Genomic DNA, 17,609 nt, shown 5'->3' on the forward strand with positions numbered 1-17,609 from the left:
TTGCTAGCTAATTTGTCCTATTTAGCTAGCTTGCTGTTGCTAGCTAATTTGTCCTATTTAGCTAGCTTGCTGTTGCTAGCTAATTTGTCCTGGGATATAAACATTGAGTTGCTATTTTACCAGAAATGCACAAGGTCCTCTACTTCGACAATTAATCCACACATAAAAACGGCCAACCGAATCGTTTCTAGTCATCTCTCCTCCTTTCAAGCATTTTCATATTTGAACTTATATGGTGATCGGCATCTAAACTTTCATAATATTACCACGACGACCGGCAAAACAGTTCGTCTTTACCCACGTGGGTATAACCAATGAGGAGATGGGAGAGGCAGGATTTCAGCACGATCTGCGTCAGAAATAGGAATGAGCTCTATTTTAGCCCTTGGTGTCGCAGACACTCGTTGGCGTGCGCGAGCAGTGTAAACACAACAGTAACTGAATAACATGGATTTCTAAAATGTATTTTTCGACGTGTCCAAACTGGTCAGCATGTTAGGCTGCTGCAGTCAGTTGGGTCAGAGTGTTAGGCTGCAGCAGCCAGTTGGGTCAGAGTGTTAGGCTGCTGCTGCCAGTTGGGTCAGAGTGTTAGGCTGCTGCTGACAGTTGGGTCAGAGTGTTAGGCTGCTGCTGACAGTTGGGTCAGAGTGTTAGGTTGCTGTCAGTTGGGTCAGAGTGTTAGGCTGCTGTAGCCAGTTGGGTCAGAGTGTTAGGCTGCTGCAGCCAGTTGGGTCAGAGTGTTAGGCTGCTGCAGTCAGTTGGGTCAGAGTGTTAGGCTGCTGCTGCCAGTTGGGTCAGAGTGTTAGGCTGCAGCAGCCAGTTGGGTCAGAGTGTTAGGCTGCTGCTGCCAGTTGGGTCAGAGTGTTAGGCTGCTGCTGACAGTTGGGTCAGAGTGTTAGGCTGCTGCAGCCAGTTGGGTCAGAGTGTTAGGCTGCAGCAGTCAGTTGGGTCAGAGTGTTAGGTTGCTGTCAGTTGGGTCAGAGTGTTAGGCTGCTGCAGCCAGTTGGGTCAGAGTGTTAGGCTGCAGCAGTCAGTTGGGTCAGAGTGTTAGGTTGCTGTCAGTTGGGTCAGAGTGTTAGGTTGCTGTCAGTTGGGTCAGAGTGTTAGGCTGCTGTAGCCAGTTGGGTCAGAGTGTTAGGCTGCTGCAGCCAGTTGGGTCAGAGTGTTAGGCTGCAGCAGCCGGTTGGGTCAGAGTGTTAGGTTGCTGCAGCCAGTTGGGCCAGAGTGTTAGGCTGCAGCAGCCAGTTGGGTCAGAGTGTTAGGCTGCAGCAGCCAGTTGGGTCAGAGTGTTAGGCTGCTGCTGACAGTTGGGTCAGAGTGTTAGGCTGCTGCAGCCAGTTGGGTCAGAGTGTTAGGCTGCAGCAGCCAGTTGGGTCAGAGTGTTAGGCTGCTGCAGCCAGTTGGGTCAGAGTGTTAGGCTGCAGCAGCCAGTTGGGTCAGAGTGTTAGGCTGCAGCAGCCAGTTGGGTCAGAGTGTTAGGCTGCAGCAGCCAGTTGGGTCAGAGTGTTAGGCTGCTGCAGCCAGTTGGGTCAGAGTGTTAGGCTGCTGCAGTCAGTTGGGTCAGAGTGTTAGGCTGCAGCAGCCAGTTGGGTCAGAGTGTTAGGCTGCAGCAGCCAGTTGGGTCAGAGTGTTAGGCTGCTGTAGCCAGTTGGGTCAGAGTGTTAGGCTGCTGCAGCCAGTTGGGTCAGAGTGTTAGGCTGCTGCTGACAGTTGGGTCAGAGTGTTAGGCTGCTGCAGCCAGTTGGGTCAGAGTGTTAGGCTGCAGCAGCCAGTTGGGTCAGAGTGTTAGGCTGCTGCAGCCAGTTGGGTCAGAGTGTTAGGCTGCAGCAGCCAGTTGGGTCAGAGTGTTAGGCTGCAGCAGCCAGTTGGGTCAGAGTGTTAGGCTGCAGCAGCCAGTTGGGTCAGAGTGTTAGGCTGCTGCAGCCAGTTGGGTCAGAGTGTTAGGCTGCTGCAGTCAGTTGGGTCAGAGTGTTCGGCTGCTGCTGCCAGTTGGGTCAGAGTGTTAGGCTGCAGCAGCCAGTTGGGTCAGAGTGTTAGGCTGCTGCTGCCAGTTGGGTCAGAGTGTTAGGCTGCTGCTGACAGTTGGGTCAGAGTGTTAGGCTGCTGCAGCCAGTTGGGTCAGAGTGTTAGGCTGCAGCAGCCAGTTGGGTCAGAGTGTTAGGCTGCAGCAGCCAGTTGGGTCAGAGTGTTAGGCTGCTGCAGCCAGTTGGGTCAGAGTGTTAGGCTGCTGCAGCCAGTTGGGTCAGAGTGTTAGGCTGCAGCAGCCAGTTGGGTCAGAGTGTAAGGCTGCAGCAGCCAGTTGGGTCAGAGTGTTAGGCTGCAGCAGCCAGTTGGGTCAGAGTGTTAGGCTGCAGCAGCCAGTTGGGTCAGAGTGTTAGGCTGCAGCAGCCAGTTGGGTCAGAGTGTTAGGCTGCAGCAGCCAGTTGGGTCAGAGTGTTAGGCTGCAGCAGCCAGTTGGGTCAGAGTGTTAGGCTGCAGCAGCCAGTTGGGTCAGAGTGTTAGGCTGCAGCAGCCAGTTGGGTCAGAGTGTTAGGCTGCAGCAGCCAGTTGGTCAGAGTGTTAGGCTGCAGAGTGTTAGGCTGCAGCAGCCAGTTGGGTCAGAGTGTTAGGCTGCAGCAGCCAGTTGGGTCAGAGTGTTAGGCTGCAGCAGCCAGTTGGGTCAGAGTGTTAGGCTGCAGCAGCCAGTTGGGTCAGAGTGTTAGGCTGCAGCAGCCAGTTGGGTCAGAGTGTTAGGCTGCAGCAGCCAGTTGGGTCAGAGTGTTAGGCTGCAGCAGCCAGTTGGGTCAGAGTGTTAGTCTGCAGCAGCCAGTTGGGTCAGAGTGTTAGTCTGCAGCAGCCAGTTGGGTTCAGAGTGTTAGGCTGCTGTAGCCAGTTGGGTCAGAGTGTTAGGCTGCATGCAGCCAGTTGGGTCAGAGTGTTAGGCTGCAGCAGCCAGTTGGGTCAGAGTGTTAGGCTGCAGCAGCCAGTTGGGTCAGAGTGTTAGGCTGCAGCAGCCAGTTGGGTCAGAGTGTTAGGCTGCAGCAGCCAGTTGGGTCAGAGTGTTAGGCTGCAGCAGCCAGTTGGGTCAGAGTGTTAGGCTGCAGCAGCCAGTTGGGTCAGAGTGTTAGGCTGCAGCAGCCAGTTGGGTCAGAGTGTTAGGCTGCAGCAGCCAGTTGGGTCAGAGTGTTAGTCTGCAGCAGTCAGTTGGGTTAGAGTGTTAGGCTGCTGTAGCCAGTTGGGTCAGAGTGTTAGGCTGCTGTAGCCAGTTGGGTCAGAGTGTTAGGCCGCTGTAGCCAGTTGGGTCAGAGTGTTAAGTTGCTGTAGCCAGTTGGGTCAGAGTGTTAAGCTGCTGTAGCCAGTTGGGTCAGAGTGTTAGGCAGCAGCCAGTTGGGTCAGAGTGTTAGGCTAGACGAGATGTCACATTGATAGAAAGCTGAACGTTACCTCGTCTGACGTCATATCCTCCTCCAGATCCACCGTGCTCAGTCTGCCGATGTGAAACATACCACCGTCTCCGGACAACTACGGACCAAACACATGACACAGCGCAGAGAATTAGAAAGATCTTTTATAGGTTTCTTCAATGTGAACATGTAGGCCTAGCTAACATTTAGCATCACTAAGTTAACATGTGTAATGTCTGTGGAAAAAAAGTACAGTTGAAGTCGGAAGTTTACATACACTTTAGGTTGGAATCATTACAACTCGTTTTTCAACCACTTGTTAACAAACTATAGTTTTGGCAAGTCGGTTAGGACATCTACTTTGTGCATGACACAAGTAATTTTTTCAACAATTGTTTACAGACAGATTATTTCACTTATAATTCAATGTATCACAATTCCAGTGGGTCAGAAATTTACATACACTAAGTTGACTGTGCTTTTAAACAGCTTGGGAAAATTCCAGAAAATGATGTCATAGCCTATCAGAAGCTTATAAAGCCAATTGACATAATTTGAGCTCAGTTATCATGTATTAACATTCAGTAGTCAGTAGTACTAACAGCTCAGTTATCATGTGTTAACATTCAGTCGTACTAACAGCTCAGTTATCATGTGTTAACATTCAGTAGTCAGTAGTACTAACGGCTCAGTTATCATGTATTAACATTCAGTAGTACTAACAGCTCAGTTATCATGTATTAACATTCAGTAGTCAGTAGTACTAACAGCTCAGTTATCATGTATTAACATTCAGTAGTCAGTAGTACTAACAGCTCAGTTATCATGTATTAACATTCAGTAGTCAGTAGTACTAACAGCTCAGTTATCATGTATTAACATTCAGTAGTACTAACAGCTCAGTTATCATATATTAACATTCAGTAGTCAGTAGTACTAACAGCTCAGTTATCATGTATTAACATTCAGTAGTCAGTAGTACTAACAGCTCAGTTATCATGTATTAACATTCAGTAGTCAGTAGTACTAACAGCTCAGTTATCATGTATTAACATTCAGTAGTCAATAGTACTAACAGCTCAGTTATCATGTATTAACATTCAGTAGTCAGTAGTACTAACAGCTCAGTTATCATATATTAACATTCAGTAGTCAGTAGAACTAACAGCTCAGTTATCATGTGTTAACATTCAGTAGTCAGTAGAACTAACAGCTCAGTTATCATGTGTTAACATTCAGTAGTCAGTAGTACTAACAGCTCAGTTATCATATATTAACATTCAGTAGTACTAACAGCTCAGTTATCATGTATTAACATTCAGTAGTCAGTAGTACTAACAGCTCAGTTATCATGTATTAACATTCAGTAGTACTAACAGCTCAGTTATCATGTATTAACATTCAGTAGTCAGTAGTACTAACAGCTCAGTTATCATGTATTAACATTCAGTAGTCAGTAGTACTAACAGCTCAGTTATCATGTATTAACATTCAGTAGTACTAACAGCTCAGTTATCATGTATTAACATTCAGTAGTACTAACAGCTCAGTTATCATGTATTAACATTCAGTAGTACTAACAGCTCAGTTATCATGTATTAACATTCAGTAGTCAGTAGTACTAACAGCTCAGTTATCATGTATTAACATTCAGTAGTCAGTAGTACTAACGGCTCAGTTATCATATATTAACATTCAGTAGTCAGTAGTACTAACGGCTCAGTTATCATGTATTAACATTCAGTAGTCAGTAGTACTAACAGCTCAGTTATCATGTATTAACATTCAGTAGTACTAACAGCTCAGTTATCATGTATTAACATTCAGTAGTACTAACAGCTCAGTTATCATGTATTAACATTCAGTAGTCAGTAGTACTAACAGCTCAGTTATCATGTATTAACATTCAGTAGTACTAACAGCTCAGTTATCATGTGTTAACATTCAGTAGTACTAACAGCTCAGTTATCATGTATTAACATTCAGTAGTCAGTAGTACTAACAGCTCAGTTATCATGTATTAACATTCAGTAGTACTAACAGCTCAGTTATCATGTATTAACATTCAGTAGTACTAACAGCTCAGTTATCATGTGTTAACATTCAGTAGTACTAACAGCTCAGTTATCATGTATTAACATTCAGTAGTACTAACAGCTCAGTTATCATGTATTAACATTCAGTAGTACTAACAGCTCAGTTATCATGTATTAACATTCAGTAGTCAGTAGTACTAACAGCTCAGTTATCATGTGTTAACATTCAGTAGTACTAACAGCTCAGTTATCATGTATTAACATTCAGTAGTCAGTAGTACTAACAGCTCAGTTATCATGTATTAACATTCAGTAGTACTAACAGCTCAGTTATCATGTATTAACATTCAGTAGTACTAACAGCTCAGTTATCATGTATTAACATTCAGTAGTACTAACAGCTCAGTTATCATGTATTAACATTCAGTAGTCAGTAGTACTAACAGCTCAGTTATCATGTATTAACATTCAGTAGTCAGTAGTACTAACGGCTCAGTTATCATATATTAACATTCAGTAGTCAGTAGTACTAACGGCTCAGTTATCATGTATTAACATTCAGTAGTCAGTAGTACTAACAGCTCAGTTATCATGTATTAACATTCAGTAGTACTAACAGCTCAGTTATCATGTGTTAACATTCAGTAGTCAGTAGTACTAGCAGCTCAGTTATCATGTATTAACATTCAGTAGTACTAACAGCTCAGTTATCATATATTAACATTCAGTAGTCAGTAGTACTAACAGCTCAGTTATCATGTATTAACATTCAGTAGTACTAACAGCTCAGTTATCATGTATTAACATTCAGTAGTACTAACAGCTCAGTTATCATGTATTAACATTCAGTAGTCAGTAGTACTAACAGCTCAGTTATCATGTATTAACATTCAGTAGTACTAACAGCTCAGTTATCATGTATTAACATTCAGTAGTACTAACAGCTCAGTTATCATGTATTAACATTCAGTAGTCAGTAGTACTAACAGCTCAGTTATCATGTATTAACATTCAGTAGTACTAACAGCTCAGTTATCATGTATTAACATTCAGTAGTCAGTAGTACTAACAGCTCAGTTATCATGTATTAACATTCAGTAGTCAGTAGTACTAACAGCTCAGTTATCATGTATTAACATTCAGTAGTACTAACAGCTCAGTTATCATATATTAACATTCAGTAGTCAGTAGTACTAACGGCTCAGTTATCATGTATTAACATTCAGTAGTCAGTAGTACTAACAGCTCAGTTATCATGTATTAACATTCAGTAGTACTAACAGCTCAGTTATCATGTGTTAACATTCAGTAGTCAGTAGTACTAACAGCTCAGTTATCATGTATTAACATTCAGTAGTACTAACAGCTCAGTTATCATATATTAACATTCAGTAGTCAGTAGTACTAACAGCTCAGTTATCATGTATTAACATTCAGTAGTACTAACAGCTCAGTTATCATGTATTAACATTCAGTAGTCAGTAGTACTAACAGCTCAGTTATCATGTATTAACATTCAGTAGTCAGTAGTACTAACAGCTCAGTTATCATGTATTAACATTCAGTAGTACTAACAGCTCAGTTATCATGTGTTAACATTCAGTAGTCAGTAGTACTAACAGCTCAGTTATCATGTATTAACATTCAGTAGTACTAACAGCTCAGTTATCATGCATTAACATTCAGTAGTACTAACTGCTCAGTTATCATGTATTAACATTCAGTAGTACTAACAGCTCAGTTATCATGTATTAACATTCAGTAGTCAGTAGTACTAACAGCTCAGTTATCATGTATTAACATTCAGTAGTCAGTAGTACTAACAGCTCAGTTATCATGTATTAACATTCAGTAGTACTAACAGCTCAGTTATCATGTATTAACATTCAGTAGTCAGTAGTACTAACAGCTCAGTTATCATGTATTAACATTCAGTAGTACTAACAGCTCAGTTATCATGTATTAACATTCAGTAGTACTAACAGCTCAGTTATCATGTATTAACATTCAGTAGTACTAACAGCTCAGTTATCATGTATTAACATTCAGTAGTACTAACAGCTCAGTTATCATGTATTAACATTCAGTAGTCAGTAGTACTAACAGCTCAGTTATCATGTATTAACATTCAGTAGTACTAACAGCTCAGTTATCATATATTAACATTCAGTAGTCAGTAGTACTAACAGCTCAGTTATCATGTATTAACATTCAGTAGTCAGTAGTACTAACAGCTCAGTTATCATGTATTAACATTCAGTAGTCAGTAGTACTAACAGCTCAGTTATCATGTATTAACATTCAGTAGTACTAACAGCTCAGTTATCATGTATTAACATTCAGTAGTACTAACAGCTCAGTTATCATGTATTAACATTCAGTAGTACTAACAGCTCAGTTATCATGTATTAACATTCAGTAGTCAGTAGTACTAACAGCTCAGTTATCATATATTAACATTCAGTAGTCAGTAGTACTAACAGCTCAGTTATCATGTATTAACATTCAGTAGTCAGTAGTACTAACAGCTCAGTTATCATGTATTAACATTCAGTAGTACTAACAGCTCAGTTATCATGTATTAACATTCAGTAGTACTAACAGCTCAGTTATCAGGTATTAACATTCAGTAGTCAGTAGTACTAACAGCTCAGTTATCATGTATTAACATTCAGTAGTCAGTAGTACTAACAGCTCAGTTATCATGTATTAACATTCAGTAGTACTAACAGCTCAGTTATCATGTATTAACATTCAGTAGTACTAACAGCTCAGTTATCATGTATTAACATTCAGTAGTACTAAAGCTCAGTTATCATGTATTAACATTCAGTAGTACTAAAGCTCAGTTATCATGTGTAATTCCTGTGTAATTGAAGTACCACGTATTAACATCTAGCAGTCATTTATACTAACACAAGTGAACATGTTTGCTTTAATGCCGGTGTAATTTACGTAACATGCATTAAGCGGTACTAACTCAAGTCATAATGTCTGTGTAATTTACGTAACATGTATTAAGCGGTACTAACTCAAGTCATAATGTCTGTGTAACTTAATAGGAAGTGGTGAATGACGCAACGAGCAGAATCTACAGGCTTAATTAAAGGCTGATTCCCTGATTCCCTTAATAGTCGGAGTTCAGTGTTTGTTATTAACTTAAGGTTCTATTCTGAAACTCTGGTTTGAAGATTACTTTTTTTCTGTAGCTATTCTTCTTAGGTCTGCCAGTCTTTGGCATATTGTTAAAATAGGCATCGATTTATTAAAACTTCTAAAAAACGTGCTTGTCTGAAAAGCATCCTCCAACTCCATCCTGTGACGTTTGCATTTGTTGTTGTTGTTGTTAGCAGCATTTGTAAACGCCTGCATGCAACAAACCACAAACGGGGCACTCGTTGTTTAAAAAAAAACATGAATCTCATAGCAAAACATAACATAATGTTTTACTCTTAGACAACATCATGGATACCTAGCTGGCACATAGCGGCAGCGTTAGACAGTTCTGCTTGTGGTCGCTAGTTTAGCATGCTAGCCCTACCTGTCTGGTGTATCGGACTTCTTCGGAGCCGTTGAGAAGTGGGGTTCTCTCGCCGCCACCGGACTCGTCACCCCGGCTCGACCACGACACTTTCTTCGTGATATTGGCCATGTTTACTCGCGGTAGTTCTCCACTCTCTCAATCAGTGAGATAGTTTTTATTTTGCAGTTGTGTCTGGTTTAACCACCTCTCATTCTAGCTTCCTTATGGGAGGATCTCAATGAGTTCCGGCTCGCGTCCTCTCTCCTCGTCTCCTTCTGAAAACCCATTGGAGGAGAAATCCAGACGTCCCGCCCCTCTGACCATCTCCTCCAATGGGTTTTGAAAAGGAGATAAGGAGAGATGAGTGAGGACGTAAAGAGGGAATTTTAAGATATTCCACATGACTAAAATCATAAGCGAACTCGTGATGGTTTCTACCGGTGGCACACAGGGTCAAACATAACTGTTTTTCGCGTGGATTTCTGGGAAATGTAGTTCTCTAACTGACTGCTGAGACCAAAAACCGAGAGGAAGACGCATTTTTGCCATTATTTTACAGCACAAGAGTCAGGTAATGATATCGATGTCATATTATGAAGACCTGATGGTTTACGTGTTGGTGGTTAATTATTGAATAATCTAGGTATTTGTAGCAGTCTTTACATCAAGGACCTTGGAAATTGAAATAGTTGAAGCAGGCTACAGAAAAAAACCGATGTTTTTCCCTCTCAAGTGAAATAATATACTGCCAAGACGAAACCATGCATAACAAAGACATACAAACACATTCAAACGAACTGAGTGAATCAATGTTTATAGATAAAGGATCATTTGTCTCATGAATGATGACTGTTATATATCCAGTAGAGTGGAGAGCAGCTCCAACTGACAAAATCTTGATTTATTAGCATGATAATAACCGACATCAGATATCAGTTGGTCAACTAGCCACTAGTCTGTTGATTTTATAACAGAGCAATTTGCCTCTCTCTGTCTGTCTGTCTCTGTCTGTCTGTCCCTCTGTCTGTCTCTCTCTCTGTCTAAGTCTGTATCTCTGTCTAAGTCTGTATCTGTCTGTCTGTCTGTCTCTGTCTGTCTGCCTCTCTGTCTGTCTGTCCTTCTGTCTGTCTCTCTCTCTGTCTAAGTCTGTATCTCTGTCTAAGTCTGTATCTGTCTGTCTTTCTGTCTAAGTCTGTATCTGTCTGTCTCTCTCTGTCTGTAAGTCTGTTTCTCTCTCTGTCTGTTGCTGGGTAACAATATATATGACATGAAATAGTCTGTTTAGCCATATAACAACATTGCTTTAAGTAATAATTAATGTCTTTCATTCACATGCTCATTTTACAGTGTGTCAGTGGCACTGTTTAAGGTTAGAGAAGTGTTCCTCTTTCAATCCAGGTCCACATTAAGTCCGAGGGGCAGTTCTGCCGGTCTTCATTCTCCCTGGTAGTTAATTGTTTGATATTAAAACATTTAGACAGCTGAATCCCAAGTCAACCCCCCAGGCTGGTTGCTGTTATTTGTTATTATTTATTTTTAATTGACGCACAATTAAGACCTGGACAACCAGGTGAGGGGAAATCAATTAGCTTAATTGATCAATCAAGTACAGAGGAGTAAAAACCAGCCCACTCTGCCCTAAAGGACCACACTGTAGATCTAGGAGTTCCTATAGGGACGAGGGATGAGGGACGAGGGATGAGAGACGAGGGATGAGGGACGAGGGATGAGGGACGAGGGACGAGGGATGAGGGACGGTTTGGAATCAGACGTCTCAGCTACAGTGTTCCAGGCACTCGCAGGCTACCTGCTGCACCTCTCCATGAACTCCGTCAACGTCCCCCAACTCGAGCACCACCCCCCGGGGTACCCCCCTCCCCATAGCCACCCCTGTCACCTCCCCAGGACTCAACACCCTGTCCCACACGGTGAACCCCGCCAGGCGCCCCACAAACCCCTCGGTGGGATCAAACCCTCCCCCCTGGCTGTCCTGCTCTGCTCCCAACACCACCATCCCCCCTCCCGGCACCTCGTAACCCTTCTTGAACCGTGACCCTGCGGAGGTCAGGCGCCGGTCGGTGTAGTGCCAGAATCGTCCCTGGATCGAGGACCAGAGGACACAGAGGTGGTGCCAGCACCCATCCAGCACAGCGTCCACAGGGAGCTCACGGTACGCAGGGTCTTCCACCACGAAGTCCAGGGTTGCTCGGCTGGGGGTGGAGGAAGAGGAGGAGGAGGAGTTGCGTCCGTATAGGACTAGTTTGTTGTCGTTGTCTTCCGTGGCATAAGAGAGGAGCGTTCCTACGTACCCGACGTCGACGCGGAGCCACAGGCACACGGAGAGTTCTGGAAGAGCAGGGAAGCTCCGGGAGAAGGTGACGTAGTTCTCAGAGGAAGCTGACGGGAACAGGAGCATGGAGTCCACATTACAGACTGGAGGAGAGAAAACAGAGAGACAAGATAGTCATTGAGTACTGGAACAAAAAACAATGCAACAAATCAGACCTGGGATAACTCTAGTCGTAACTACTCGTTGTGACATCAGACCTGGGATAACTCTAGTTGTAACTACTCGTTGTGACATCAGACCTGGGATAACTCTAGTCGTAACTACTCGTTGTGACATCAGACCTGGGATAACTCTAGTTGTAACTACTCGTTGTGACATCAGACCTGGGATAACTCTAGTTGTAACTACTCGTTGTGACATCAGACCTGGGATATCTCTAGTTGTAACTACTCGTTGTGACATCAGACCTGGGATAACTCTAGTTGTAACTACTCGTTGTGACATCAGACCTGGGATAACTCTAGTTGTAACTACTCGTTGTGACATCAGACCTGGGATAACTCTAGTTGTAACTACTCGTTGTGACATCAGACCTGGGATAACTCTAGTTGTAACTACTCGTTGTGACATCAGACCTGGGAGAACTCTAGTTGTAACTACTCGTTGTGACATCAGACCTGGGATAACTCTAGTTGTAACTACTCGTTGTGACATCAGACCTGGGATAACTCTAGTTGTAACTACTCGTTGTGACATCAGACCTGGGATAACTCTAGTTGTAACTACTCGTTGTGACATCAGACCTGGGATAACTCTAGTTGTAACTACTCGTTGTGACATCAGACCTGGGAGAACTCTAGTTGTAACTACTCGTTGTGACATCAGACCTGGGATAACTCTAGTTGTAACTACTCGTTGTGACATCAGACCTGGGATAACTCTAGTTGTAACTACTCGTTGTGACATCAGACCTGGGAGAACTCTAGTTGTAACTACTCGTTGTGACATCAGACCTGGGATAACTCTAGTTGTAACTACTCATTGTGACATCAGACCTTGGATAACTCTAGTTGTAACTACTCGTTGTGACATCAGACCTGGGATAACTCTAATTGTAACTACTCGTTGTGACATCAGACCTGGGATAACTCTAGTTGTAACTACTCGTTGTGACATCAGACCTGGGATAACTCTAATTGTAACTACTCGTTGTGACATCAGACCTTGGATAACTCTAGTTGTAACTACTCGTTGTGACATCAGACCTGGGATAACTCTAGTTGTAACTACTCGTTGTGACATCAGACCTGGGATAACTCCTTTTCAGAGGGAACAATTGGACTAAAACTCTTTGAATACAGATCCCAAAAAATGGCTACTTTTTTAAACTATTTGAAAACAGATCCCAAAAATTGACTACTTTTTAAAACTATTTGAAAACAGATCCCAAAAATTGACTACTTTTTAAAACTATTTGAATGCAGATCCCAAAAACAGACTACCTTGTAAAACTATTTGAATGCAGATCCCAAAAACAGACTACCTTGTAAAACTATTTGAATACAGATCCCCACCGGGGTTATTATTATTATTATGGTTCCTCTCTACCCAGTACAGCCAGAAGGGGACTGGCCACCCCTCAGAGCCTGGTTCCTCTCTAGGTTTTTTCCTAGGTTCCTGACTTTCTAGGGAGTTTTTCCTAGCCACCGTGCTTCTACATCTGCATTGCTTGCTGTTTGGGGTTTTAGGCTGGGTTTCTGTACAGTACTTTGTGACATCTGCTGATATAAAAAGGGCTTTATAAATACATTTGATTGGCTTCATAAATACATTTGATATCTTCCTACCTCCTGCTGTATCTGTCTGTCTCTCTCTGTCTGTAAGTCTGTTTCTCTCTCTGTCTGTTGCTGGGTAACAATATATATGACATGAAATAGTCTGTTTAGCCATATAACAACATTGCTTTAAGTAATAATTAATGTCTTTCATTCACATGCTCATTTTACAGTGTGTCAGTGGCACTGTTTAAGGTTAGAGAAGTGTTCCTCTTTCAATCCAGGTCCACATTAAGTCCGAGGGGCAGTTCTGCCGGTCTTCATTCTCCCTGGTAGTTAATTGTTTGATATTAAAACATTTAGACAGCTGAATCCCAAGTCAACCCCCCAGGCTGGTTGCTGTTATTTGTTATTATTTATTTTTAATTGACGCACAATTAAGACCTGGACAACCAGGTGAGGGGAAATCAATTAGCTAGTTATGACTATCCCCTCATATGGATGTGAGTAGGAGGGAGAGGAGAGAGAGAGAGAGAGAGAGGGGGGGAAGGAGAGGGAATGAGAGAAAGAGATCTGGGGATATGAGCAGGAGGATATGAGGGGATAGTCATAACAGCAGGAGGTATGAAGTTATGAGGGGACAACAACTAGACTATCCCCTACAACTAGACTATCCCCTTTCTCTCTTTCTATCTCATTCCCTCTCTCTCTCCCTCCTCCTCACATCCACAGGTCAGGACAATGTAGTAAAAGCAGACAGTAAATCATGAACCCTGAAGTCTACTGTAGCCCAGGATGATGGTCCCTACAGGATTGGCTGGATGGGGGTTCTGGCCTGAGAACAGGACTGGCTGGATGGGGGTTCTGGCCAGAGAACAGGATTGGCTGGATGGGGGTTCTGGCCTGAGAACAGGACTGGCTGGATGGGGGTTCTGGCCTGAGAACAGGACTGTCAGTGTAACAGCTTTATTCTCAGTCATAACTCAGTCATAACTCCACCCTGTGTTTTATAGGTCAAACACACCATGATGACGAACATCATGCTAAAAGCAGAGTGGGACTCAGGCTATAGGAAGGAAACAGACTGGTACCCAGGCTATAGGAAGGCTATAGAAACAGACTGGTACCCAGGCTATAGGACGGCTATAGAAACAGAAAAGGCTATAGGAAGGAAACAGACTGGTACCCAGGCTATAGGAAGGCTATAGAAACAGACTGGTACCCAGGCTATAGGACGGCTATAGAAACAGAAAAGGCTATAGGAAGGAAACAGACTGGTACCCAGGCTATAGGAAGGAAACAGACTGGTACCCAGGCTATAGGAAGGCTATAGAAACAGAAAAGGCTATAGGAAGGAAACAGACTGGTACCCAGGCTATAGGAAGGCTATAGAAACAGACTGGTACCCAGGCTATAGGAAGGAAACAGACTGGTACCCAGGCTATAGGAAGGCTATAGAAACAGACTGGTACCCAGGCTATAGGAAGGAAACAGACTGGTACCCAGGCTATAGGAAGGAAACAGACTGGTACCCAGGCTATAGGAAGGAAACAGACTGGTACCCAGGCTATAGGAAGGAAACAGACTGGTACCCAGGCTATAGGAAGGAAACAGACTGGTACCCAGGCTATAGGAAGGCTATAGAAACAGACTGGTACCCAGGCTATAGGAAGGAAACAGACTGGTACCCAGGCTATAGGAAGGAAACAGACTGGTACCCAGGCTATAGGTAGGAAACAGACTGGTACCCAGGCTATAGGAAGGAAACAGACTGGTACTCAGGCTATAGGAAGGTTATAGAAACAGACTGGTACCCAGGCTATAGGTAGGAAACAGACTGGTACCCAGGCTATAGGAAGGAAACAGACTGGTACCCATGCTATAGGAAGGCTATAGAAACAGACTGGTACCCAGGCTATAGGAAGGAAACAGACTGGTACTCAGGCTATAGGAAGGAAACAGACTGGTACCCAGGCTATAGGAAGGAAACAGACTGGTACTCAGGCTATAGGACGGAAACAGACTGGTACCCAGGCTATAGGAAGGCTATAGAAACAGACTGGTACCCAGGCTATAGGAAGGAACAGACTGGTACCCAGGCTATAGGAAGGAAACAGACTGGTACCCAGGCTATAGGAAGGAAACAGACTGGTACCCAGGCTATAGGTAGGAAACAGACTGGTACCCAGACTATAGGAAGGCTATAGAAACAGACTGGTACCCAGGCTATAGGAAGGCTATAGAAACAGACTGGTACCCAGGCTATAGGAAGGCTATAGAAACAGACTGGTACTCAGACTATAGGAAGGAAACAGACTGGTACTCAGGCTATAGGAAGGTTATAGAAACAGACTGGTACCCAGGCTATAGGTAGGAAACAGACTGGTACCCAGGCTATAGGAAGGAAACAGACTGGTACCCATGCTATAGGAAGGCTATAGAAACAGACTGGTACCCAGGCTATAGGAAGGAAACAGACTGGTACTCAGGCTATAGGAAGGAAACAGACTGGTACTCAGGCTATAGGAAGGTTATAGAAACAGACTGGTACTCAGACTATAGGAAGGAAACAGACTGGTACTCAGACTATAGGAAGGAAACAGACTGGTACCCAGGCTATAGGAAGGCTATAGAAACAGACTGGTACCCAGGCTATAGGAAGGAAACAGACTGGTACTCAGGCTATAGGAAGGAAACAGACTGGTACCCAGGCTATAGGAAGGAAACAGACTGGTACTCAGGCTATAGGACGGAAACAGACTGGTACCCAGGCTATAGGAAGGCTATAGAAACAGACTGGTACCCAGGCTATAGGAAGGAAACAGACTGGTACCCAGGCTATAGGAAGGAAACAGACTGGTACCCAGGCTATAGGAAGGAAACAGACTGGTACCCAGGCTATAGGTAGGAAACAGACTGGTACCCAGACTATAGGAAGGCTATAGAAACAGACTGGTACCCAGGCTATAGGAAGGCTATAGAAACAGACTGGTACCCAGGCTATAGGAAGGCTATAGAAACAGACTGGTACTCAGACTATAGGAAGGAAACAGACTGGTACCCAGGCTATAGTAAGGCTATAGAAACAGACTGGTACCCAGGCTATAGGAAGGAAACAGACTGGTACCCAGGCTATAGGAAGGAAACAGACTGGTACCCAGGCTATAGGAAGGCTATAGAAACAGACTGGTACCCAGGCTATAGGAAGGAAACAGACTGGTACTCAGGCTATAGGAAGGAAACAGACTGGTACTCAGGCTATAGGAAGGAAACAGACTGGTACCCAGGCTATAGGAAGGAAACAGACTGGTACCCAGGCTATAGGTAGGAAACAGACTGGTACCCAGGCTATAGGAAGGCTATAGAAACAGACTGGTACCCAGGCTATAGGAAGGAAACAGACTGGTACCCAGGCTATAGGAAGGAAACAGACTGGTACCCAGGCTATAGGAAGGAAACAGACTGGTACCCAGGCTATAGGTAGGAAACAGACTGGTACCCAGACTATAGGAAGGCTATAGAAACAGACTGGTACCCAGGCTATAGGAAGGCTATAGAAACAGACTGGTACCCAGGCTATAGGAAGGCTATAGAAACAGACTGGTACTCAGACTATAGGAAGGAAACAGACTGGTACCCAGGCTATAGGAAGGCTATAGAAACAGACTGGTACCCAGGCTATAGGAAGGAAACAGACTGGTACCCAGGCTATAGGAAGGAAACAGACTGTTAGCCTGGCTATAGGAAGGCTATAGAAACAGACTGGTACCCAGGCTATAGGAAGGAAACAGACTGGTACCCAGGCTATAGGAAGGCTATAGAAACAGACTGGTACCCAGGCTATAGGAAGGAAACAGACTGGTACCCAGGCTATAGGAAGGAAACAGACTGTTAGCCTGGCTATAGGAAGGCTATAGAAACAGACTGGTACCCAGGCTATAGGAAGGAAACAGACTGGTACCCAGGCTATAGGAAGGTTATAGAAACAGACTGGTACCCAGGCTATAGGTAGGAAACAGACTGGTACCCAGGCTATAGGAAGGAAACAGACTGGTACCCATGCTATAGGAAGGCTATAGAAACAGACTGGTACCCAGGCTATAGGAAGGAAACAGACTGGTACTCAGGCTATAGGAAGGAAACAGACTGGTACCCAGGCTATAGGAAGGAAACAGACTGGTACTCAGGCTATAGGACGGAAACAGACTGGTACCCAGGCTATAGGAAGGCTATAGAAACAGACTGGTACCCAGGCTATAGGAAGGAAACAGACTGGTACCCAGGCTATAGGAAGGAAACAGACTGGTACCCAGGCTATAGGAAGGAAACAGACTGGTACCCAGGCTATAGGTAGGAAACAGACTGGTACCCAGACTATAGGAAGGCTATAGAAACAGACTGGTACCCAGGCTATAGGAAGGCTATAGAAACAGACTGGTACCCAGGCTATAGGAAGGCTATAGAAACAGACTGGTACTCAGACTATAGGAAGGAAACAGACTGGTACTCAGGCTATAGGAAGGTTATAGAAACAGACTGGTACCCAGGCTATAGGTAGGAAACAGACTGGTACCCAGGCTATAGGAAGGAAACAGACTGGTA

At 43.9% G+C, this 17,609-nt stretch overlaps 2 protein-coding genes across 2 annotated transcripts in view; both read right to left on the reverse strand.

Moving 5' to 3' along the window:
* The window catches only part of LOC109885817 (H(+)/Cl(-) exchange transporter 7-like), an 87,027-nt gene extending 77,842 nt beyond the window's left edge, over positions 1-9,185 (reverse strand). The window contains 2 exon segments of the mRNA XM_031814300.1: positions 3,424-3,501; positions 8,961-9,185. Of these exon segments, the coding sequence (XP_031670160.1) occupies positions 3,424-3,501; positions 8,961-9,071 (189 nt within the window). The 5' untranslated portion in view covers positions 9,072-9,185.
* Positions 9,186-10,088: 903 nt separating this feature from the next.
* LOC109885816 (pentraxin-4) overlaps positions 10,089-17,609 on the reverse strand; it is a 14,290-nt gene continuing 6,769 nt past the window's right edge. Inside the window, exon 2 of the mRNA XM_031814233.1 lies at positions 10,089-11,375. Coding sequence (XP_031670093.1) covers positions 10,717-11,375 — 659 coding nt within the window. The 3' untranslated portion in view covers positions 10,089-10,716. The remainder of the gene's footprint in view (positions 11,376-17,609) is intronic.

Source organism: Oncorhynchus kisutch, unplaced genomic scaffold (genome assembly GCF_002021735.2).
Source record: "Oncorhynchus kisutch isolate 150728-3 unplaced genomic scaffold, Okis_V2 Okis06b-Okis10b_hom, whole genome shotgun sequence".
Classification (NCBI taxonomy): Eukaryota; Metazoa; Chordata; class Actinopteri; order Salmoniformes; family Salmonidae; genus Oncorhynchus; species Oncorhynchus kisutch.